Genomic DNA, 26,278 nt, shown 5'->3' with positions numbered 1-26,278 from the left:
TCTCGCAATATTCCCCCAACCCCCCCCCCAACACAACGCCCCCATCCTTTAGCCCTGCCTGTTCTTTGCTCACGTGCTGACGGTCCTGGGGGACCGTTGATGGATTAATCCACCTGATCATCCCCCCCCCTCCAACCCCAGTCCCCGCAGCCTGCGTCCCATATAAAGACAGGAGGAAGGGGGGGAGGCTGGAGCGTGCTGCTGACCTCAGCTATTCCTCGGCAGTTCCCGCCTCCCCCCCCGCCTTGTCTCCTCCTCCACTCCCCCCCCCCACCGCTTCCCATCTCCGCCCCTCCCTCCTCTCGCTCCCAAGCGGAGAGCGGGCGGGGAGCTGTCCAAAGTGCTGATCGCGGCTCAGGAGGCGGCAGTAGCAGCAGCAGCAGCAGCCAGAGGCGGCGGAGGCGTCTCTCGGGTCCTGCACGATGCCTCGCTCTTTCTTGGTTAAGAAGATCAAGGCAGACGCTTTCCAGCCCAGCCCGGCGACCCCTACTTACCACCCCTTGGAAACTTCGTACAATGAGTTGGCGGGACCCCTGGGGGCCGGCGACCCTGGGGTGGAGGATGGTAAGCAGGCGAGAGGCGCTCTGAGAAGGGTCGGGGGCGGGGGGCGATGCTAGGAAGGGGGCGTCGTGCGCGTGAGAGCGAAAGTGTGGGGATGAGGGAGAGGGGACGTAGAGGGGATAGGAGGAGCGTGTGAAGGGGAAACACTTGGTTATGTGCGTGCGGGGTGAGCCAAGAGCGGGTGCAACCTTTTTTGGCAAAGTCTGGGGCGTTTTGCGTAGAGGGACCTCGATTATAACCACTGTGGGTGTTAATGGAGTTCTCCTCCCCCCTACCTCGGTCTCTCTGTTCCCCGGACACAGTGACACCCCGCTCCGTGGCTCCTCTAGGGAACGGAAACAGGCACTAAAAGGTGGTGTCAATCTTTTTTAAAAAAAAACCAAAACGAAACTGCCTGCAGGGTGGGGGGGGTCTCTTGTACTGCTCCTACCCATCCTCCCACAGCATCATTGTACCAGAGGAATAGTCCTGAACGTTAGAACAGGACTGTGTGTGTGATTGCCCCCCGGGGGTACATCGCCAGTAAGCAGGGAGAAATAACGTTTGTGAGAGAGCGTTGGATACTTTATGACACATACGCACCCAAGGTCTGGCTGGGCAAAGTTTGGACCAGGCGGTGGTCCTCACCCCCTCTACGACTGAAAGGGTGGAGGGAGACAGTAGACAAAACGGGGAGGGCAGGAATGATGCTGTACTTAAATTGGGATGCTTTTTCCCCGTTATGCAATGTGAGATGAGTTTTCTGTAGGGGGAGAAATGTTGTGAGTCCAATAGATTTGTATAAATACATTTTTAAACGGGGCGGCGGGGGGGGGAGATGGATAGGGTTTGCTCGCCCCAAGGCCTCAAAAGGGGTTTTGAGCTCAAGGTAGAATAGGCAAAGCCTCTGTTCACGGCCCGGACTCGGGATTCTTCCATGCTTTCTTTCATCCACGTCCTACAAAGAGGGAGGATGCGCTCCCCTCCCCCCTCCTCCTCCCAGCAGCTTTCATCCTCGGCTGCCTTCTTCCATCTCCCAAGTTTATGACCCAAAGCAGCAGCAGTACCATTCTCCGCGCCACCCCCCAAACCATAAACCCATGTTGGACAACTCAGGTGGATGACTTTAGCGGAGCCATTGCAAAAAAATGGGGCATGGAAAAGTTTGGTCGCTCTCGCGTTCTTGTGCGTGGCTAGCGCTCTCTCTCTCGCTCTCTCTCTCTCTCTCTCTCTCTCTCTCTCTCTCGTGTGTGTGTGTGTGTGTGTGTGTGTGTGTGTGTGTGTGTGTGTGTTGGAAAGGGCATTCTGCGCGTTTCTCGAATCTCGGCCATTGATCCAATGTATGTGAAAGGACGTGTTTGCAAAGAGCGGCTCCGTGTTTTGTGTGTGTTGTCGTGCTAGTTTATTGCAGATGAATTCCCATAGGTGCACCCTGCGTAAACTGCTGCGTCTGCAGAAATATGACATTCCTTCCTGAGTGGATGCGGTGGCCTTTGCAAGGAGTTTTGATACTGTGAGTGGCGTAACTCCAGTCCGTTCGCCCCTGCAGGACTGCTGTGCTAAGCTTCAATAGGTCAAGGGTGTGGGTGTGTTTTCTAAGGATTTAAGAGTTGCGTTGCTGGCTCAGACCAAAAGGTCACACACTCTGTTAACATCGGTCAGTCCCTTAAATCGCTTGTAGCAAGAAAACAATGGAACTTTCCTGTTGTTTGACCCCAGTATTTGGGGTGAATAGATACTGTCCCTGTAGAAGGAGGCTTGATTAAATCACCACGACTAAGAGCTGCTGGTAGTCTGATCCTCCATTAATTGTAATTAAATTCTGATGGATACATATCATTCATTCATTCATTCAAAAGTGGGATCCCTTTCTTTTCTCTGTGAAGACTTCAAGGTGCAATGATACCTGGGTGCAGGTCAATCCCATTGAGATCAGTGGATCTTACTTCCAAGTAGACCTACACGAGATTGATGAGGCTATATATTCTGTGGTTGTTGTTGTTTAAATCAAATTACTGTAATAAGGAAATCCACTCCTGTGATCAGAATAATCTGTGGAACGACCCTCTATCACATCATTTTGAGAGGGCTGCTTCTTGCATACAATGTAGGCTTCTGAGAGGATCTGAAACTTTTTTTTTTTGCAAGCGTTGGGAATGGGAAGAAAAATGATTTGAAGATTTGAGGATGTGGGATTTAGGGACGGGAGCCAGGAGATAGTGGGAGGAGGAGGAGAACCACATGGGGGTGGGGGCGTTGGATTCAAGCCTTCACCCCACCCCCACCCCCAGTTAGTGGAAATCCTGCTCAATCACCCTCTGACATATGAGATTTCATACCTGCCCTCCCATTTACAAGGATATACTATGCAGTCATGGAAGAAAAGGAGAATGAAAGGGAGATTGTAATCCAATTTTTATTGATTCTTGAGCATCGCACCTCCTTAAGCAAGGAATTTGGAGGAGGTGGGAAGAGAACATTCCTGTGTCCAAATTTATGCAAGCATGTGGGGGGTAGTTCCCCGAGCACTGGACTAGCACCAGGGAGACCCACACAAACTATGAGATTCCTGGGGTGACTTTGGGTCAAATCCCCATTCAAGACATGAGTTTCTCTAGATGACCTTGAGCCAACCTCTCTCTAACCTGCCTCACAGGGTCCTTGTGGGTTTCAAAGTGGAGGAGAACTTTTGCATTTCTTTGCTACCCTACTTGTGCCAAAGCTAAAATGGGTAAATCAGATTCACCTTACACTCAGATAGCTCAGTTCACAGAGCATGAGACTCTTAATCTCAGGGCCCATGGGTTTGAGCCCACGCTGGGCAAAAATATTCATGTGTTGCAGGAGGTTGGACTAGATGACCCTTGGGGTCCCTTCCAACTCTACAGTTCTTTGATTCCAGCTGCCTGCATTGCTGTTCTCCTTATCCATCCTCCCCAAGAACAGCACCTCCCCTATTTCTACCACCCAGGTCAAACATTGATGGTGTGCATGAAAATATTCAGTCCATGATCAAGGATGGTGGGAGTTGTCATCCCATGTTGGCTGCCTCCGGTGCCTTCCTTCGTCCTGCCTCCTGAGACCTCCTCTGCGAGAGGTGATGGAGCTCAGAGATCCCTAACCGGCGGCCCTCTCTGGAGGAAGGCATCAGGAATAGCCAACATGGGATGACAACTCCCCTAATCTTTGACCATTGGCTGTGGGCTGGCTATGCTAATCTTAATGCACACCATCGAGTTGTGACCTGGGTCCTTTAGCTACAATGCAGGCAGCTGGAAGCTGTGGTCCAAAACACCATGGAGAAGGCAGCTGATGTAGCTCATTAGCAGAGTGCTAACTTTGCATCCCACAGTCAAGCCCCAGCACCTCCAGGTGTTGTTGGTTTGTTTTGTTTTTTAAGGATCTTGTGTACCTGCCTGTCTTTCTGCCTGGGTCCCAGAAACCCTGGCAGCTCCCCTTTATTTGAGCATCTGGCAGAGCCTAGCTGCCATTTTGATTCCCCAACGGAGCACCGTTCTGGGGCATTGTGGGAAATGTCAATGTTGGCTCACTGGTCCCCAGTGCTGCTGGCTGGTAAGCTCAATGGGGCTCAGCCAGAGAGGAGGGGGTTTGCCCAGGCCCTCCCCAAACCTGCAGCTGACCTTGACCTGGGGTGCAGCCAATGCACACATCCCCCCCATGTTCCCTTTTAGCCTTGGCAACTTCCCTGCTGTGCCCCTGTGCCCCAGAGGGCAGCTTTGATCTTCTGCCATGTCCACAGACCCACAGGTGTTCTGAGTGCACAAAATGCTGCTTACATGCAAGCTGAAATTATTTCTCGCTGTGGTGCTGCAACATTTTGTTGCGGCGCTGCATGGCTTGTGTGAAATGTTTTCCAAGGTTTTGCAGCAAGAGTCATCTATCTTTGCAGTAGAATGATGATGATGATGATGATGATGATGATGATGATGATGATGATGGTGATGATGATGTTTGTATGCTGCCCATCTAGGGTTGCCAGACTCAATAGAGGACAGGACTTCTGTGCCTTTAATTGCCCTCCTCTCTTTTGAGTCTGGAAACCTTAAAGAGAAACCAGCAGGTTTCCAGACTCAAAAGAGAGCAGGTCAATTAAAGGCAGAGAAGTCCTGTCCTCTATTGAGTCTGGCAACCCTACGCCCATCTGACTGGGTTGCTCCACCCACTCTGGGCAGCTTCCAACAAATTAAAACACAATACAACATCAAACATTAAAAACTTCCCTAAACAGGGCATGGTTCTTGATGGGCACATTAGGGCTTGAGCCCAGTGGTATGGCATCTGCTTTGCCTGCAGAGGGTCCCAGGTTCAATCCCCAGCATCTCCAGGTGAGACAGAGAATATCCCCTGTCTGTTATCCTAGAAAGCTACTGCCAGTTAGTGCCTGGCAATATGGAGAAAGGTGGGCGAAGCACCTGATTCAGGGCTAAGACAGCTTTCTGTGTTCCACTGGGACTCTCTCTTGTGCTGCAGGCTCCATCATTTCCCCTTCATTTCTACAGGGGCGGGGGGGGGGGGATGGACCCTGCAGGACAACATCTGAGGGGGGTTGTTAACCATCACAAGGAACTGGAGAGTCGATTCTCCCCTGGTGGAACCGAGGCAAAACAAAGGCAAATTGACTGGCAAGAGCTCTCTCTCTTGTCTCAGGCAGCAGGGGCTGGCAGATCAATGGCAAGAGGAAAGCAGCAAGACCATATGGATTGCTTTTCCCCAGGGGGGAAGATTCCGGAGTGTGGGGGGGGGGGCTGGAGAGAGAATGAACAACCCTGCAAAGAGGGAGAGGGAGAAAGCAGCAGAGCGTGTTTGCCATTGGCCTAGCAGGCTGTCAGCTACAAGCATCCATGCATGTAGCTGCATTGTGTTAGATATGCACTTTAGCCTCCCTGCCCCCACCTCCAGTTGTCCCTTGAGGGTATGAGGACTTCCATGTGCGCACAGAAAGCGAGAGAAAGAGCTGTCCTGTAGGCAGGAGCTTCCCCATTCCCTTCAATGGAACAGGATGCGCAAAGAGCTGCATCTCAATCCATTCAACGGTAGATTAATCAACTAAAAGTTTCTGTTGGTTAATTTATCGGGGAGGGTCCATTTTTACTGGCAGCCAAATCATAATTAGTGGGTCTACAAATTGAAGGCATGTACACTTTCTGAGACTCTTTTAGATTTATTTGCTTTTGCATTTCCTCCAAGAATTTCAAGGTGGCATACCTAGATCTTTCCCCACCTTCTCCGTATCATCCTTACAACAGCCCTGTGAGGTTAGTTAGGCTGAGAGGCAGGGACTGAGCCAATGTCTTCCAATGAGCTTTGTGACCAAGTGGGGACTTGAACCCTAGTCTCCCAAGTCCTTGCTCAACATCCTAACTATTACACAACTATTATTGTACACTTCTTTCCATTTTATTTGTTTGTAACATTTTTGCACACTTTCCTGCAAGTTGCTCAGGGAATAGGCACTCTCTTCCCCACCCTGTTTATCCCAAAACCTCACCTGTCCAGGTGAGGGAGTGAGACTGAGAGGGAGTGACTGGCTCAAGGTCACCCCTTCGACTTCAGAACTGGACATGTGTTTGAATCTGAGTCTCCATGGGTCACACTCCCCACTCCACCATACTGCCTCCCCAAAGGTCTCCAAAGGATGCTGGTAGTGAACTTTTGGTTAAAACAATGGTTCCTCTACATTTTACTGGCCGCCAGATTAATAAGAAGAACCCTGCTGGAGTTGACCAACCATTACCGCATCTTGTGGCAGTGAGTTCCACAAGGCAATCAGGCATTCAGTGAAGGGGGACTTTCTCTCATGGATGAGTTTGAAGGAATGGCTCCTTGGACTCTACCAACAGCTCTGCTCTTCAGGTGAGCCAATGGAATGGTGTATGGTCAAAGAGGTGTGCACCCCAAAATCCTTTGCCGTGTCAGGGTTTGCCCCCTTTCGGGCTGCACACACGTGAGTGGCAAAACAACTCGAGCCATCCCTGGGTGTGGCAATCCTTCCCTTTGGGATTTCTCCCTAGGACATAGGGACACTTTCTACAGTACCAGCTCCAGGGTTACGGGGTGTCAGGCATCAGAGGATCTAACCCCCCCCCCCACGGTAGGTTGCCAGGAACGGGTAAGACAAGTTCCTACCAACTGCTTTTTATTCAATATTCACAGAGAGAGGTTTAGAAATGCAAGCTCTTGGAATAATGGCATTGCTCCGAGAGAGTTTCCGCCCCTCCCTCTCTCCCTTCCTGCGTCATCACTACAGGTGCTGAGATGTGCCCTCTCTGCCTCTGAGCTCTCTGCTCTCCTCCTTTCAATGCCTGCCGGGTTCTGGGAGAGGGTGGGTCTGGAATGCTTTCTAAAGACACTGTGTCCATCAGCTGCCCCCCTCTCCCCATGCTTCTTCTTCCTCCTCTCCCTTTATTTCCCAGCTTTCCCCCTCATCTGCCTCTGAGCTGTGATCTCCCTCAAACCCCTGTTGTAATTCTGAACTGTCTTCTTCTTCTCTGGAAGGGTCAGGCTGGGGAGGTGTGGTCTCCACCCTTCCTCCTCTACCCAGTCCCTGACATAGGATTGTGAAGGCTGAGGCAAGATGCCCTCTACGACTCAAGCAGGTCCATCCTCTCTGCACTGCTGTGGAGCGAAGGGCCGTAGCTCAGTGGTAGAACTTCTGTTCTGCACACAGAAGGTCGCAGGTTCAATCCCCAGCATTTCCAGGTAGGGCTAGGACTATCTTCTGCCTGAAACCCTGGAAAGCTGCTGCCAGTCAGAGTCCATATTACAGTGTCTCTCTCCCTCCCCCCCTATTTATTTTTATTTCATGTATTAAATTGTATACATAACCCGACCTTTCCTCCAAGGAGCTCTCCTCCTCCCCATTGTACCTACACAACAACCCTGCGAGGTAGGTTAGGCTGAGAAAGAGAGAGTGACTATCCCAAGGTCACCCAGTGAGCTTCATGGATGAGTGAGGATTTGAACTCAGGCCTTAGCCCAACAGTGTAACCACTAGACTACACTGTCTCCCTCTCTTTCTGCCTCCCCTTCTCCCCACCCCTTTTCTCCCCACCCAGCAGGCTCCGAACGCTTGTGCCAGAGGTCTGAACTGGCTGCGTGGAGAGACCCTTTGAAAGCAGGCTGAGGAGGAACAGAGGGACGCAGGTTGGCTACTCCTTTTTTGAACTGTGGGCTGCCTGCTCCATACAGCTCAGCACACACCCTTCGGAGAAAATGCAACATCTTTGATCACAAGTCAGAGCTGCTTCTGAGAAGGCCTTCCTTCCCTCCCTGTAAAGAAAAACAGACATTTCAGGAAGGAAAGCAAGAATCAGGGGAAGGATTAAGCTGTCCTGGGCTGAGTGAGAAGACAAGCTGTCAAAAGCTTTCCGCTTCAAAGTCTTGACAGGCCTGTTCTGCCCAGGGAGGCTGCAGAAACCTGGAAACTTGAAAGGAGGGTGTGTGCAATGCCTTTTCCTACCAGTTCCCCGGAGATCCTTGAACTCCTGCTTTAGGAGTTTAAATGCACTGCAAAAGTGGTAGAGCTGGCTAGCTTGGCCCCACCTCAGCCCTCGCAAATGCAGCACTTGGCCATGGAGGGGAGATGGTGCTGGTCCCTAATCAGGGTGGACACATCACCAGATACTGGGGATCTTGCCCTGAAAAGGGCAACCATACCGTTTTAGCTACGAGTCCTGCATTGTAGGGGTTGGACTGGATGACCCTTTGGGTCCCTCCCAACACTGCAATTCTGTGTGGAATGTTCAGGAAAGTAGGAGAGGATATATTGATTAAATATTATCCCTCCTCACTCACGCTAGTGAGCAAGCAGCAGAGCACATTCCCTTGCAGATTGCTGGAAGCAAGTTGATGATTCGTTAGAAACCTTTAAGTTAAGCAATCCAATTTGGCTTGTCCAGTAGGCAGGCTTTATCTTGTGGTTACAGTTACATTTGTAGAGAAAAGAAGCCTGAGCTGGCCAAAGACTTTCCACTTTGTAGCTTCCAACTTCTGTGCTGCTGGCTAAGAGCCGGCAGAGAGGAAGATGGCAAAAGAGCAAAAAAAGGCAAAAGAGGAAGATGGTTGCATGACTAGCCCTTTTATAGGGTCTGCTAGGGTCACGCCCATCTACCTGGGCACATACAGGGGGAGGAGGCTCCAGAACAGGTATGACAGGAAGTCTTCCCTGTCTGGAGCAACAGCCCCCTTTGTGTCCACTCTAGGCAACAGGAAATGTTGTATTTGACTGCTTCAGTGATGATACATCCCACATTCCGTGCTTCTGTGCTCCTGTTCTGCTTGCAGGTTTCCTATAGACATCTGGTTGGCCTCTGCACTGAACCAGAGGGGCCTTTTGTCTGATCCTGCTGGACTTTTAGGACAGTGGCTGCTTTTCTACTCAGGCAAATAGCAACTTGGGGTGAGGAGTTTGGGGCGGTTCTTAAAAGGAGAATTCTAATTCATGGCAATGGATGATTATCCATGACAGTTCAATCAGTGGCGTACCGTGGGTTACCTGAGTCCGGGGTGCACAAGCCGTCGCTCTCGGGGTGTCTCTCTCACCACCAGAGCCAAGTGAGGCTGTGGTGCGCCACCTGCCTGCCCACATAGGGGTGGGGATCCTGGCCAGCCAACACAGCCCTTGGTGGGCAAATCCCACCCCCAACACCTGTGGAGAAGAGTGCCAGACCTGGGCTGCTCTGCTGCCTTCGCCAGGACAGGATGGGGACCTGTGCAGGATCCTGCATGGGAGCAACTGGTTGTGCCCCCTCCAAATTCTGTGCCCTGGGCAAAGCCCCCCTGCCTCCCACACTACGCCACTGAGTTCAATGGAACCTCCTTCAGGAAGTGTGCTTTTGAACATCAGGAGGTATGGTCAGGGAACAGGGCAGGATATGTGCAGTAAAATCAACACAGGATCCCCCATTGCTTATGATCTTAATCTTTTCTTAAATCCACTATATTTCGAACAGTTAGAATGTGATTCAACCCTAACCAAGCTGCACGGCTTTTAAGATTACATTATTTAACTCCAGCTGGCAATACGGTTGGTCTCTGTTTTGGTGACGGCTTCCCCATTTCCCGAGTGTCAATGTTGCCCCTGTGTTGTGTTGTGTGGGGTGGGGTTTGTGCTTTGCAACCATTTTAAATTGCTCTGCCGCCGTTCATTACCCAGAGAACTTTGGATATAGGGCAACTAACAGTTTGCTAATTGATCGGCAGATTAATAGCCACTCTTAGAAACAGGAAGCCAGCCCAGATGGAGACCTCGTTTTGTTCCTCCCATGGAGCCCTTCTCAGTGCATAAGCATGTGCTGAAAAGGTGGGAGGGGAGAGGGAGAGAATCCAGGAATTCAAAAGAGAGAGAAGGTGCTTTTTAGTGCATTAAGGAGCAATCAGTGTCAAGTGTTCTTGAGCAGGGACTCTGGGAATAGCAGCAGAGGCAAGAGAGTGAATGGGCTGCTGCTATAGATCTCCCTCCCCCACTCCTCCTTAATTCACAAATACCTGCCTGGGGCTTTGAGGCCTGTTTCTCCCCCCCCCCCCCCTTCCATAATCAGAAAAGCTGAGCCAGGCAGAAAAACCCGGAGCTTGGCATGTTCTTTGTTGAAGGGAACAGGTGCCCTTGAGAAGCTGATGCTTCTGAGCAAGGACACCAATAAAGAGAAGTTTGCAGCACCCACCGGTGGTGGAGAGGGAGGGAAGGTGGGTTATGGTTGGATTCTGCATGCCAGGAACAAGGGCAGATGGGCAGATGAGATCTGAGCTGCCATAGGGAACGGGTTTTCATGAATGCTTCGTGACTGAGCCACCCACTCCAGAAGCCCCACCTGCTTTCTGCAATGATGAGAGGGATTGAAGAGGGTGCAAAAAAAAAAAGTTTGCCAGTGTGGTGTAGTGGTTAAGAGCAGTAGACTCGTAATCTGGTGAACCGGGTCTCCGCTCCTCCACATGCAGCTGCTGGGTGACCTTGGGCTACTCACACTTCTTTGAAGTCTCTCAGCCCCACTCACCTCACAGAGTGTTTGTTGTGGGGGAGGAAGGGAAAGGAGAATGTTAGCCACTATGAAACTCCTTCGGGTAGTGATAAAGCAGGATATCAAATCCAAACTCCTCCTCCTCCTCCTCCTCCTCCTCCTCCTCCTCCTCTTCTATTGTGTGGGTGGAGGGCACAAGTCCTGGTGCTCCCTAAAGTTTTGTGCCCTTGTGCAATGATGCTGCCATTAGGCAACCTGGCAAAACCATAGAATCATAGAGTTGGAAGAGACCACAAGGGCCACCCAGTCCAACCCCCTGCCAAGCAGGAAACACCATCAAAGCATTCTTGACATATGCCTGTCAAGCCTCTGCTTAAAGACCTCCAAAAAAGGAGACTCCACCACACTCCTTGGTAGCAAATTCCACTGCCGAACAGCTCTTACTGTCAGGAAGTTCTTCCTAATGTTTAGGTGGAATCTTCTTTCTTGTAGTTTGAATCCATTGCTCCGTGTCCGCTTCTCTGGAGCAGCAGAAAACAATCTTTCTCCCTCCTCCATCAGAAGTGTCATCCTCCAAAGACACATGCCTCCTCTTCCCCACCCCTCCTCATTCTTCATCATCATCATCTTCACCATCAGTTTACTTGTATGCCACTTTTCCACAGTTGTGCTCAAAGCAGCTCACAAGATACCACACAGGGAATAATAAATATAATATTTTAAAAGGATTAATTAGAAATAATCATAATGCAGAAGATAAATTCTTATAAAAACATACAAACAAGGCAACAGAGCCTCATTTGTCTGTCAGTGGGTGCCACGATATGGTCGTATTCACTATGTGGTCCCTGATTGGCTGGGATCACATAAAGAGTGGGGGGGGAGCCCAAAGAATCAGTAAATGTGTGAGGACACAGGACTCTTAATCCAATGTTTGTGGGTTCAAGTCCCACGTTGGGCAAAATATTCCTGGGTTGGGCTAGATGACCCTTGGGGAACCTTCCAACTCTATGGGAAGAAGTGGAGTTCTTTTTAATAGCCATGCCCCCACCAACACCAGCAACACATTTGGCAGTGTTGAGGAAGTAGATCTATATGAATAGATCTGAATTTGCACAGGGTGCCTTTCTCACTAATGAGGATCATATCCAATGAGTGCACTTCTGTTCCAATCTCTCTTCTCCCCCCCCCCCAATTATTATTCTCTGACTCCCTCTTAGTGCTCTCCATATGTTTTTGAAATACAAGCGGCATGCTGGGCCCGCTGGGAGTTGTAGTCTTCACCATATGGAGGCCACCAAGCTGGCAAAGACTACTCTGTGCTAAAGTGTCACAAAGAACAGGGAAACTTGAAAGACTCGTTATCACCTCATTTGGAGCAAAGGGTGCCCACCAATTACTCTGGAAAAGGAAGGTTGCTCCTGCTCTAAGGGGTTGGAAGAGTCTTAGAGTGCATCCCCTCCCCTGTCAAAAAACCGAAAATCATAATTCTTCTGATATGCCATACCACTCTGGAGACGATAAACGGAACCCGCTGCTTGACAATTTGAGGAGAGAAGGTTCATCAGGAAGAAACACGGAACGCATCCTAAAAGATTCCCGAGACAGACATTGTTTCCTTTTCATCCTTGTTGCTGGAAGCACCTCCTTGCATGGAATAATTTGTTCCTCTTGGCAATAACCTTGCTGTGTGTTCCAGCGAAAGTGTGAAAAATTGCTGAGGAGTGCATTTTTCCGCCAAGAGTGTGTGACTGCACTTGGTAAACAAGGGGGGAGGCGAACCAAGAGGGGGGGAATCGTAGAGATCGCCAGGGTGGGGTGGGGAGGGGGGTTTCTCTTAAACCTTCTGAATTGCACATCTGCCAAAATAATAAAAATCAAAGGTGGGTTCTATTTTTTAAAACCCATCCTGGACAGAGGGAAGTATGCATCTCCCAGTGATCTTCAACAGCAAGAGAAAGAAAGGATAGTTCTACACGTTCAGGGATTTCTATAAAAAAATCTGTATTCAAGCACAGAGATTGGGGGAGGCAAGAGAGGCGTCTGTCATCCTGCAATGATCTCTGGTGCTGAGTGTTCAAAATGCAGTGCTGGGGGAATGCGCGTTTTCCTATCCTTAGAAAACTCACTCTCTGTTTTGGAGGTTGCTAGTGCCCTCCTTCCTCTGCAAAGGAATGAGTGGTGGGATAAGGGGTTGAGAGCGGCAAAGCCCCAATTTACAGATACACAGACACACCCTGATGTTGACAGCACCCACCTGCCTTCTCCCCGGTGGAAATTTCATTCCTGTGTTGCCTTCTTGAAGGCGCATTTCGACCTTCAGCTACCCCTCCCCTAAAAGAAATTTGTTATATGGGACAATATACTAATCTGCACCATAATTCAAAAGCATCATTTCTTCGGCGATCAGCCTTCTTTATGGTCCAGCTCTCACTTCCATACATCACTACTGGGAAAACCATAGCTTTTGAATTATGGTGCTGGAGGAGACTCTTGAGAGTCCCATGGACTGCAAGAAGATCAAACCTATCCATTCTGAAGGAAATCAGCCCTGGGTGCTCACTGGAAGGGCAGATCCTGAAGCTCAGGCTCCAATACTTTGGCCACCTCATGAGAAGAGAAGAATCCTTGGAAAAGACCTTGATGTTGGGAAAGATGGAGGGCACTAGGAGAAGGGGACGACAGAGGATGAGATGGTTGGACAGTGTTCTCGAAGTTACGTACATGAGTTTTACCAAACTGTGGGAGGCAGTGGAAGACAGGAGTGCCTGGCGTGCTCTGGTCCATGGGGTCACGAAGAGTCGGACACGACTAAACGACTAAACAACAACAACATACCGTACTAATCAGCTACAGTTAAGAGATTTTGGAAGGATAACAGAAGGCAAAATTACTCCTTATGTAGAGTTCTGTGCAGTGCCCCCCCCCATGTCCAAGTTTTTTGGACAGTTTTTTTTAAAAAGCTTCATTTTGGAATGAAAAAGGCAGGCAGATGAGCCTGCCACTTTCCCTCCCAGAACTGCTCCCCTTCCAGCTCCAGCTGCTTGTTTCCCTGCGGAGGAAAAGCTAAGGGGATCCGTATCCTTTTCCCTGTGGAGGAAAAAAAGATGGTGTGGGTGGGTGTCTGTTTGGGTGACAAATGGCCAGCACCAAAACGGTTAATGGCCCTTTCCTGCTCAGCCTGTACTAAAAATGTTTGTGGGGTGTTTCGAACCCAGCTCCTCCCTTGCCCTCCTATCCGCCTGGAAAACCTGAGAACCCAGGGATCAAACTCAGCCCTCTGGATTTCTCCGTCTGCCCCCACCCAGGTGCTCCCCAAGCCACACCTCCTCGGCAGACCACCCCCCTCCATGGCCCTGCTCCATCCCCTCCCAGTGCCCCGATCTTCCAGGGACAGTCCTGAAATTACGAAAGCCGTCCTATCTTCTAATTTGATCCCAGAATGTCCCTATTTCCTTCTCCAGCACCGCTGCCAATAATCCCATTGCTTTTCAATAATAATCCCATTGCTTTTCAATGGCCTCTCCATGGCCACCGCTGCCGGCCTCCTCCCTTGGGCATCTCACAGCTGGAAAGCAGGCAAGGAGGAGACTGCGGCCACCAAGACCCAGCCCCATGTGACGTGCTAGCTCTGAGGGGCAGGCAGGGGGCAGGAGAAGAAAGGGGGAGCAGAGAGGAATGCAAGGAGTCTTGGGATTTTTTGTTATGCTTTGTGCATCCTTTGGTAATCCTGCCCCTTTCTAAAATTTGTTTATTGGGGTGTGTTTCTTTTCTTTTTGTAAATCTACCAAAGAATCATATCTAATCTAATCAGGATTAAGAAGTTTTCTTAGGATGCTGGAAGGCGTGTGTGGCACGTCCTGTTGGCAAGATGGTGGTAGAGATGCTCTGCAAGGAGGGGGACAAAAAACTGTGGGACTGTTCAGGGTGGCAAGAGAGGATATGTTGTTTATTAATATCCTTCCTAACTTGTGTTAGCAAGTTCCTTTACTGAGCAGACTTTACATTCCCCCTTTTACATGCACAGCAGATAGCTGGTTGCAGGCTCGTGTGAGCCTCTCACTATTATACATAGAATCATAGAATCATAGAGTTGGAAGAGACCACAAGGGCCATCCAGTCCAACCCCCTGCCAAGCAGGAAACACCATCAAAGCATTCTTGACATATGCCTGTCAAGCCTCTGCTTAAAGACCTCCAAAGAAGGAGACTCCACCACACTCCTTGGTAGCAAATTCCACTGCCGAACAGCTCTTACTGTCAGGAAGTTCTTCCTAATGTTTAGGTGGAATCTTCTTTCTTGTAGATTGAATCCATTGCTCCGTGTCCGCTTCTCTGGAGCAGCAGAAAACAACCTTTCACCCTCCTCTATATGACATCCTTTTATATATTTGAACATGGCTATCATATCACCCCTTAACCTTCTCTTCTCCAGGCTAAACATACCCAGCTCCCTAAGCCGTTCCTCATAAGGCATTGTTTCCAGACCTTTGACCATTTTGGTTGCCCTCTTCTGGACACGTTCCAGCTTGTCAGTATCCTTCTTGAACTGTGGTGCCCAGAACTGGACACAGTACTCCAGGTGAGGTCTGACCAGAGCAGAATACAGTGGTACTATTACTTCCCTAGATCTAGATGCTATACTCCTATTGATGCAGCCCAGAATTGCATCAATACAATTTAGTCTGTCTCAGATTGAATTGTACGTTCCTGGTAAGTTCCCTTGAATCCCTCTTAAAAGAATAAAGACACCACAATCTTATTCAAAGTCAGTAAAAGAAGTTTACTTACATCAGGCAGAGCACAGTGTGATCCCTGAAGGCAGACTTAGTTACAAATATGTACATGTGGATCTATCCGATAGGGAGGAATGATCCTGGCTCCTGCTAGCTGGAAGCTAACAGAGCAGTCCTAGCTGGAAGCTGGTCAAGCAAAGAAGGAAGTGAAAAAGAGATAGGGTGGCAGCATGCCTTGTCCTTTTGTTAGCTGGACAGGTGAGGTCATGCCCACCTTCTTGTCACATGCAAGAGGAAGGATGCTCCAGCCCAGGAGAAACAGAAATTTTCAACTTGCTGGACCAAACATCAACTTGCATGTCCACTCTAGGAAAACAAGGAATGTTGTATTTGACTGCTCCCAGTGAATTATATCCCACAAAAAATGGGGGGTTGGGGAGTCAGGGGCGTTGCAATAGGGGGCGGGGGCAGGCCGCCTCAGATTCCACTCTGCAGGGGGCAGCGCGGTGCCCCCTTGCCACCTCTACCGACGGCCGCCGCATGGGCCTGCCCCTTGCCTCCCCGGAGCAGACAGGGCGGCTTGTTCGGCTCGCGCTTTGATCATACCTGCCAAGTTCCGGACTGCAGAATCCGGGACCGGCAGCCATTTGACACCGGAAGTTGCGTCGATGCAACTTCCGGTGTCGCTTTGCCCTTCTATGGGCACCCAAAATGGCCGCCGCCGGCTTCGAAAATCGCTTGTGTGCATGTCAGGAAGTGCTCCGACGCAACTTCCGGTTTCGCTCCGCCCATCTATGGGCACCAAAATGGCCACCGCCAACACCGAAAGTGACGCCTATGCACTTCCGGACATGCGTAGATGCGGCTTTTGAAACTGGCGGCGGCCATTTTTGGTGCCCATAGAAGGGCAAATGGGAAAGAAAAAAAATGGCCGCCGGCAGGAGAAGATAACGGAGAAAAACGGGAGACGAAGTGATACGGGGGACCACCGGGGAAAGGTAAGTTAAAAAGGGGTTTTCCCGGGGGAAACGGGAGACTTGGAAGCTATGGCTTTGATTCTTTCTGCTCGGGCAAAGCAAGGGGTGGGCTGCTGATGCCCTCTCTGGCCTGCCCCTCGCCTCGCCCGAGCAGAAAGAATCAAAGCGCGAGCCGAGCAAGCTGCAGCGCGGAGCAAGTTTTACAGGGTAGCACCGCTGCAGCCAAACCCGCATGCGTGCAGCGTCCCTCCGTAGTGACGTGCTGCGTCCCTACGTCCCTACGCAGCACATCACTACGGAGGGACTCTGCGCGCCAAGGGGCAGGGTGCCGCCCCCGGTACCAGGGGGGCTTGCAACGCCGCTGCAAGAAGTGTCAGTTGGGGTGGGGAGTGAGAATTGTCACTATTTTCAAATTGGAGCCTATGTTGCTCCACCCCCTCCTTGAGGGGGGTATTGTCATAAACCTCCATGAACACAGCCCAGGCTTGCATCCCAGGGAGGTCACTTTTTAGGGCAGCTAACGCATAGGTTTGACTTCACCCCCGGAGGCACACTCCATTGTCTCTCAAGACAGACGGATGCCAGTGACAACTAACTGACTGTGAAGGCAGAATATAGCCACCCTGGCTAGTAGCTGTCAAAAGCTCTCTCTCTTTCAAGAATTTGTCAAATCGTCCTTTAAAGCCATCTAGCTTGGCGGCCATCACTGGCTCCTGTGGGAGGTAGTTCCACAGGTTAACAATGAGCTGCGTGAAGAAGGGCTTTCTTTTCTCTGTCCTGGAACGTCTTGGAGAACAGCATTTCTGGAGGCATCGCGGAAGCTGCCTGCTGATATGTCGAGGGGCCCGTCTGGAGCCATCTTGGCGGATGACCTCGGATCCATTTCGAGAGACCTTTCCAGTTAGGGAGTTCCTCTTGGGCATAAGCAAGAAATTGTTCTCTTGTTTTCTGCCCTAGATCTCAAGAAGATCAGAACAGAAACTCAAAAGAAGAGAAAATACCAGTTTAACTATTTATTTTATTTTTTAGAAAAAAAAAACTCAATTTATTTACTTTTGTGTGGGAGGGATTTCTACTCTCCCATTTGCCAAATGAATGCCATCTGTAGCTGGAATATACCAAACGGGTGAATCTCTCCTGGTTCTTTTCCATAAGGCACAGATGTTGGGACAAATGGTCGCTTCTGGAACGGACTCCCAAGTAGGCGTAATTTGATTTCCTAACGTCATTTGGAGCTGAATACATAAAAGGAGCCTGTTGCTTTTCTGTGGTGTGAGTTCCATCCTGCACAGGAAGAATCCAATTAGCTAGCAGGGAATTGACATTGGCGTGTTTCTTTGAACCATCGTTAACCATGGGTCAGGCCAAGCGCCAGAACTTTGGATGGCCCGGTCGAATTGATCGCAGCAGGTTTACGCTAGAAGAAAGAAATGATTTCTTCATGTGGTTACACTAAACTAACTTTCCTTCGTAAAGTGCTTAAGAGGTTTTATTGACAATTAAGCAGCACACAAATTCTGATCCATGCAAAAAAAGAAAGAAGAGGGTTGAGCTCGGACCTGGGAAACCAGGGTTCAAATCCCCACTTAGCCACGGAGCACACTGGTTGTGCTTTAGCACATTATAGAAAGAAGTCCTATAGTGGTTGAGATAGTTCAGTTGGTACAGCATGAGGCTCTTAATCTCAGGGTTGTGGATTCGAGTCCCACTTGGGCAAAGATCCCTGCATTGCAGGGGGTTGGACAGAATCAGAGCTTTCCAAACTTCGCGACACGTTAGTGTGTCAGCTGTCGTGCGTAGCTGTGTCGCACAAACACTCCCTGCGCACCTCCTGGGGCTGGAAATGGGTTAGTTTAACTTCCGGTTTGCTAGTAAAACTGAATGACTGTGTCGCAAAATGAACCGTATCTAAAAGGGGTTCCACCAACATGGAAAGTTTGGAAAGTTCTGGACTAGGTGGTCAGCCTGTTCTCCCAAAAGAAGCTTCTGCAACAGCTGGTAGTTATGACACAGTGAGTCCAATCCAGAATCCCAAACCAGAAGGCCATGGACTGTCAATTGCAGATCACCCTTCCTCCATCCCTGCTGGGTTTAGGCTTTCTTTTTAAAACAGTAAATATTTGTGTAGCCTGCTAAGAGTTGGGATAGCATCCAATATAACCAAATAGATGTGATGTCAGCTTTGACAGTTAAAAAAAAAGGTGAGGACTGATGTATCAATAGATATTGGCCATGATGGAACCTCCATGTGCAGGAGTAGCCTACCTTTGATGACTGCACGCTGGGGACAAACAAGAGGTGGCCCTCACCTTAATGCCTTTCTGGTGGGCTTCCTAAAGGCGCCTGGTGTTGGCCACCGTAGGAATCGGGAAGCTGGGCTATTTGGGTCTCTGGCATGATTCATGAAAGCTCTTTTTATGTTCTTAAGGACATTTATCTAGAGAAAGAGTGAGGCAAGAGAATTTTTTCCTCCCTAAGAATGCAGTACTGTACTAGATCACAGGGTCATCCAACAAGGATTCAGGACAGGCAAAAGGAAGCACCTTCAAACTCAATATAGCACACAGGTACAGCTATGGAATTTGCTCCTACGAGATGTAGTAAAGGTCAAGGTAAGGTAAAGGACCCCTGGACAGTTAAGTCCAGTCAAAGGCGACTGTGGGGTTGTGGCGCTCATCTCGCTTTCAGGCTAAGGGAGCCAGCATTTGTCTACAGACAGCTTTCCGGGTCATGTGGCCAGCAGGACTAAACCGCTTCTGGTGCAACGGGACACCGTGACGGAAACCAGAGCACGCAGAAACACCGTTTACCTTCCCGCTGCAGTGATACCTGTTTATCTACTTGCACTGGTATGCTTTTGAACTGCTAGGTTGGCAGGAGCTGGAACAGAGCAATGAGAGCTCACCCCGTCACAAGGATTTAAACCACCGACCTTCTGATCGGCAAACCCAAGAGGCTCAGTGGTTTTAGACCACTGAGATGTAGTGATGGCGGCCAACTTAGATGACTGAAAGGGGATTAAGCAAACTCATGAAGGCTAAGGCTGTCAGTGGCTACTAGTAACAATGGCTATGTGCTATTTCCAGGATCAGAAGCAAGCTGGACACTTCATGGCGCAGAAGTTTTTGTGCATGTGTGCATTTATACGCATGGACATTAGAAATGAGAAATTAGAAATTAGAAATGAGAAGCACCAGTCTTGGCCCATCTCAGAGAAATGACACAAGCTTCTTTCTGCAAGCATGCCCTCCTCTTGGCAGCTTTCTCCTGCCTGAGGGGGCCATCTACTGGTGCAGAAGATCAGTGAAGAACCGACTAGGAGGACCCCCACATGCACACACATCATGCATACAGTCTCTCTCAGATTGTGAACACAGATAGTTGTTACTCCTGCTAGAGCTGTTACTCCAGGGTTGTGGTTTTCTAAAATATCAAGCTTCTCTTTGCACAAGCCTGGAATTCTAGAGTGGTTCTCCCTAATCATTTCTTCTTTTGGAAACAAAGTCACAGGGCTTCCCTGTGGGTCACTGCCCTCCACACTTCAGGGATAACTACCCTCTTATCATTTACAAGAGGGGCGGGGATACTCCATCCTTGGAGATTGGCCTTGCAGGATAAACTTACTTCTTCCTCTCCTGGCCCTGGTGTCATATATGACACCTGGCATGGGAATATTCAAGGTGAAGCTTGGAACTTCAAGCCATAGCTAAAAGGATGAACAATTAGGAGAGTACTCAGAACATTCTCTTGACTCCTCCTTTGCATCCCCGACTTGAATTCAAATCTCCTTTTGCAAGGGTGACTTGAAATCAATGCCCCACCCCTTCCAATGGAAGGAAGGAAGGAATCAGAGCTCCCTTAAGAGTGCACTCCCATTACTTTTCTTTGAAGCTGTGTCACTTGGTGTCGTGGGGATGCCAGGTGACTGACAGGTGTCCAGCCCCATCCACCTGTCAAAGTGGCCCACAAGGTGTTGAGCACCTTTGTCGGAAGTTTTAGGTTTTATTCTTTCACTTTTGACAATCCATATTAAGGTAAAAAAGGACGCCGGACAGCTAAGTCCAGTCAAAGGCGACTCTGGGGTTGCAACGCTCATCTCTCTTTTCATGCCGAGAGAGCCTGCGTTTGTCCACAGACAGCTTTCTGGGTCATGTGGCCAGCAGGACTAATCCGCTTCTGGCACAACAGAACACTGTGACAAAAACCAGAGTGCAGAGGTACCTATTTATCTACTTGCACTGCTATGCTTTCGAACTGCTAGGTTGGCAGGAGCTGGGACAGAGCAATGAGAGCTCACTCCATTGTGTGGATTCGAACTGCCAACCTTCTGAGCGGCAAGCCCAAGAGGCTCAGTGGTTTACCACAGCGCCACCATATAGGTCAGAACAGGCAGCAGTTAGAAATGGAATTTAGGCATCATTTTATTTTATTTTTACATATTTCAGGAGAAGTGGTAGTAAACTGTTCATATATTTCTGGGCTTCCAATTTAAATTGCAAGGGACTGCAGTCACAGTCAGTTTCCCAAAATGTTGTGTGTCCGCCGACCGCCGCCTTTGGAACAAATCTATCAGGTTTTCCCTTCCTCACAAGAAGAGCCTGGTTGCTAAATCATAATCATACTCATAATTTATTATTTATACCCCGCCCATCTGGCTGGGTTTCCCCAGCCACTCTGGGCTGCCCTCAACAGAGATAACAATAACAACAATAATAATAAAGCAATAAAACATCAAACATTAAAAACTTCCCTAAACAGGGCTGCCTTCAGATGTCTTCTAAAAGTCAGATAGTTGTTTATTGCCTTGACATCTGTAGCGAGGGTGTTCCACAGGGCGGGGCACCACTACCGAGAAGGCCCTGTGCCTGGTTCTCCTTAACGTCACTTCTCGCAGGGAGAGAACCGTCAGAAGGCTCTTGGTGCTGGACCTCAGTGCTGAGCTGAACGATGAGGGTGGAGATGCTCCGTCAGGTATCAAGTCAAGGGCCCATCTAACCCAGTATCCTGTTCTCACAATAGCCAACCAGACGCCCCGAATGGGAAATTCACAAGCATGACTTGAGCACAGTAGCCCTCTCCCCAGTTTCCAGGAACTGGTAGCCAGAGGCAAATAAGCTCAAGCAGTGAAGGTACAACTTAGCCATTTTAGCTAATAGCCCTTGCTAACCTTCTCTTCCATGAATTTGTCTAATCTTCTTATTAAACCCTCCAGCTTGGTGGCCATCACTGCATGTTGCAGGAGTTAATTTTATCGTTTAGCTATACACCGTGTGAAAAAACTCTTTTGTCTGCCTTGAGTCAGCCTCCTCGGTGACAGACATATTAGCAAACTTAACACTAAGAGAGTCACCCAGCTTCCACCTCCACCAAAGCTTCTGGCAAGCTGTTGGCCTTTTAAATTTTCACTCTTTTTTAGTTGGGCGAAAAAACCCTTGGGAAGGCGGGTTGGTGATGTCACAGGCCAGCGCCAATCAGTGCTGTGCACGCACCCAGTTTTCCTAGAGTTTGATCCTGGGGAGAAGATTGTACCCCATGAACAGGATGCACAAAGCTCCCTTCCACTCAGCATGACTGCGACCCATTTCACGTTTTACCAACTTCTAGGCTATTGGGCAGCTGACAAAATTTAATTCCTTTTTTTTTTTCGTGTGAGGCAGATGAGGGGAGGTAATGAGATGACCCGACTTGTTGCCTCTGCCTTTCCCTCCGTCAATCAAGAGGAAATTGGACAAGACTGAAGGAACGGCCTGAGAAAGAGGTTGGCTCCTTTCCACTTCAGCTCCTCTTATTTCCCCAGGGAAAGGGGGAAACACAAGAGCGTTCGTAGTAGCCTCTCGCTGTGGAACTGTGTGCCCGATGCTCCTTTGTTTGCTGAGCTCCTTCCACTGACTGCCACCAAAGGCTTCCCTGGAAAGGGGAGTCAAGAGGAAGACTTGGTTTTCCCTTAATCCAGTATGGGAAGGGAACACACCGGCCTCTCTTTCTCGAGGACTTGACATTCTGCAAACATGGCTATGCAAATGTCTGCCCTCTCTCAGCTGCTGTCTCCTGTATCTCCTAGGTCCTGTTTCCTAGTTGCAACACCAAGGCATAACTTAGTGGCAAAAACACATGTTTTGCATGCAAAGGTTCTCAGGTTCAATGCTGAGACAATCTAGGTCAAAAAGGATCAGATGGAAGGCGATAGGAGACTCTCTGAAGCAGTCGGATGGGCAGCATATTATTATTATTATTATTATTATTATTATTATTATTATTATTATTATTATTATTATTATCCCTGATCAAAATAGATGGAGCTCTGTGCAGAAACATCAAAAGACTCGTGAATGAATTATGTGGCACTTTGTTCAGTGAGACCATATTTCTCGGATCTTGTTCCTTAATTCCTTTGCAATCATTTGTTTTCTTACTGTATAGCTATCAGATTTTTGTTGTGTTGATATTTGGGGTGCAGAACCTCAGAATCCATGTTTCAGATGGATTTAGAAATCTTAGCAATTTTCAAAATTAATACTAATACTAATAGCTCCCCTCCTCCTCCTTTTTTAAAGCAACCACAGAAAAAGCTCAACTTCCACAGGTTGTGCCTTTAAATCATTCCTTTTCGTTGGCTGTATTATATCTGCTTTCCAGACAGCAAGAGACATTGCGGAGGGGTAAAGCACCTTTTTTGCATGCAGGAGACCCCAGGCTCAATGCCTAGGATCAATCCAGGCAAGGCAAGGGAACACCCCCGCCTGAGCTCCTAAAGAGCTGCTGCCAGTCAGTGCAGACAATACTAAGCGAGACAGACTAGTGGTCTGATTCGGTATAAGGCAGCTTCCTATTTGAATGCCCTGCCTGCAGAATGGGGCAGCGTACAAATATTATTGAATGAATCCGTTGATTCATTATTCCTGCATTGCTGGGGGTTGGACTAGATAACATCATCATCATCACAATCATCACCATCATCATTATATTTATGATTTCCAATTTTATACATTTCAATCTTTTTACAATCATTTTAGCATTTCAAAACTTGACTTATTTCCCCCTTAAATTTTAATATTTTCTGCATATCCAAATTAACTTAATCTGCTCATTTATTCATCTGCTTTAAATATATACTTTATAAAACTGCAGGTTATTACAAAAATCCTGCCAATGTTCTTATCTGTTTGCAGTTTATTTGGAAATATCCAATAAACCATTTATATACTGTATATATATATGTTACCTTGATTGCTTATTTTTTCGGCAAATTTCGCCATTCCTGCATTTCCCATAAGTTTTTGCATCCATTCTTCTTTCGATGGGACCTCTTCTTCTTTCCATTTTTGGACTACATGACTCTTAGGTTCCTTCCAACCCTACAGTTCTATGATTCTGTGATTTAATCAAGGAGTTGACCAGACTCCCTTGGAGGGTGGGGGCGACTCTCCTTCCTTGGAGATTTTTAAGCAGAGGTTGGATGGACATCCGCCATGGATGATCGAGCTGAGATGCCTGCATTACAGGGGGTTGGCCTAGATGACCCTTGGGGTGACTACCAGCTCTAGGATTCCCTGCTTAATAGAACCATTTCTGTCCTCCCTAGGGTATCTCCAGACCTGCCTCGCATCGTCTGGCTACAAGAATGAAAAGAAGAAGCTCCACTTGGCGTCCTCAGACCCAATCTACACGCCGGCGCACGAAGACTACAGTGACCCCGAGAGCCCCCAATCCAGCTTGTCGGCGCACTACTTCAATGGCGAAGCCGCAGTCACAGAGAGCTACTCGATGGATGCCTTCTTCATCACCGACGGGCGGTCGCGGCGCCGGGGAGAGGGCCAGCGGCGGGGGGCGCACCGCCATTCCTGCAGCGAGTGCGGCAAGACCTACGCCACATCTTCCAACCTCAGCCGGCACAAACAGACGCACCGCAGCCTGGACAGCAAGATGGCGAGGAAGTGCCCCACTTGCAGCAAGGCCTACGTCTCCATGCCCGCCCTGGCCATGCACATCCTGACGCACAACCTCAAACACAAGTGCGACGTGTGTGGCAAGGCTTTCAGCCGGCCGTGGCTCCTGCAGGGACACATGCGTTCCCACACGGGCGAGAAGCCCTTCGGCTGCTCCCACTGCGGAAAGGCCTTCGCCGACCGCTCCAACCTGCGGGCTCACATGCAGACGCACTCGGCCTTCAAGCACTACAAGTGCAAGCAATGCGAGAAGACCTTCGCCCTCAAGTCGTACCTCAACAAGCACTACGAGTCGGCCTGCTTCAAGGGGGCTGAGCATGCCTGCGAGGCAGAGAACTGAGCCGGCCAGGGGAAGGAGAGAAGGTCCAGGGGCAGGACCGTGGGGCAACCGTCTTCAGGGACCTGGGGTTTGGACAAGAAAGGACAAGCGTCACCCTGGGAGGCGGAAGGGACCGCCGCAACAAATGGCAAGTCCTTTTGTTACCGGGAGGAAGCACTTAAGAACCTGGCGACTGCAACCTGTCCTTCTCAGAAGGTGGTGGGGACTTTGGAAAGATGGCAAGCGTTGGTCCCGAGGCCCAGCACCCTTCAAACCCAGGGGTGGTCCATGGGATGTTCTCCAGATATTGTTGGACCCGACCACATGTTCAGCACCTGTGGGAGTTGTGGTCTGGCACCTGGAGGGCAGCAGAACGTTCTCTCCCCCCCCTGGTCCTTCTCCCCCCCCCCCCGGTCCTTCTGACCTGCCTTTTTCTCCTTCCTTCTCCAAATCGTCAACCGAAGCAATAACTCCAGACAACGCCAGCAGAAGGCCATCTTCTGGGAGACTCCTCGCTTGGTTTCGCACGAGCGAGACAAGCTTTTGACTTTTCTTCAGGATTACCGGGAGAGAGGGGGTGGGGAGAGAGGAAGCCATCTCTCTTTCCATGTCTGTCTCTCTCTCTCTTTCAGATAACTTGGGAAATGCGGGGTGTATTTATATTATTTATGACGTTATTTATTTCGTGTGCTGCTCCTTCTTCTCCCCTTGATGGGGAGGGAGAAAAGCTATCAGTGTGGCCCTTTGAGATCTTTTGGGGACAGAACAAGCGCAGAAGCTGTGAAACCCGACTCAGGGGGGGGGGCATTGTGAGGAAGGGTACCCACGAAGCTGACAAGGCCGGGTGTGGGGTGCTTGGAGGGAGGGACTCCTCAAATTAAGCTTTGAAAGCGAGGAAGAGATTAATTTGATACCTTTGGCATAGGAAACAGGAACTTTTTTTATTATGGGTAAAGGGCCCAGGAAGGCACAATGCGTGGGTGGGGGAAGGGAAGCAGTCATTTTCTTTCTTTCCATATGGTTGTCAGAATTAGGATCTCCCCCAGACAACCTGTTTGTTAAGCCTCCATCCTGGTTTGTTTGCACAGAGGTTATAGGTCTTCTCGTTCCAGGTTACTTGACATCACCACCTAGTGGCTGCTAGCAGTGATGCCTTTGAGAGGGGACTTCACCAAAGCTGGCCCTCTTTCACCCATCTCCACATTATGGGATGCTCTCAAGAGCTTCCGAGGAGCCACGCCATGTTCCCGGGAAGAACCCAACTCAAAAACCCCAACCATAAACCTCTCCATCCTCCTTTCATCACAAGAGAAGCATTCTTCGTTGAAGGCTGGAAAGGGCAAGGGCAAGAAATAGATTTACTGCATAGCTAAATCCAAACATTGTTTCCATGGTGTGAGCGTAGCCAGGCAGTGGCGTAGGAAGGGGGCGTGGTGGGTGGGGTCCACCCCGGGTGTCATCACTGAGGGGGGGTGGCAAAATGACAAAAATATGTTTTTTTAAAAAATAACTTCCGCACCCACCGCACGCCCCTCCCTATGCCACTGTAGGAGCACCCTCCCCTCGAGTGATTTCCAGAAACCAGAAGCAATTTTGCCTCCAGCTTTGCAGGCAGAGCACAGCCTTTATGGCTAGTAGCCTTCAACAGCCCTCTCCTTCGTGAATCTACCTAACCCAGGGGCACAGCTAGGTGAGGCAGGGGGCCCCGGGCGCCACACTGCAGGGCCTCCAGCGTGCCTGAGCCATGCATCTCTCCTGGGGTGGAGGCGGAGGGCAGACTGCCC

At 49.5% G+C, this 26,278-nt stretch overlaps 1 protein-coding gene across 1 annotated transcript; it reads left to right on the top strand.

Moving 5' to 3' along the window:
- Nucleotides 1-422: 422 nt before the first annotated feature.
- Nucleotides 423-24,515, top strand: SCRT2 (scratch family transcriptional repressor 2). Its single transcript, XM_060277498.1, has 4 exons — nt 423-554; nt 13,794-13,825; nt 18,232-18,241; nt 23,850-24,515. Exons 1-4 carry the CDS (start codon nt 423-425, stop codon nt 24,513-24,515), a joined length of 840 nt encoding a protein of 279 aa, XP_060133481.1.
- Nucleotides 24,516-26,278: the final 1,763 nt, after the last annotated feature.

The sequence above is a fragment of the Zootoca vivipara genome, chromosome 7, assembly GCF_963506605.1.
Source record: "Zootoca vivipara chromosome 7, rZooViv1.1, whole genome shotgun sequence".
Lineage (NCBI taxonomy): Eukaryota > Metazoa > Chordata > Lepidosauria > Squamata > Lacertidae > Zootoca > Zootoca vivipara.
This window is presented reverse-complemented; position numbering and strand designations above follow the sequence as displayed.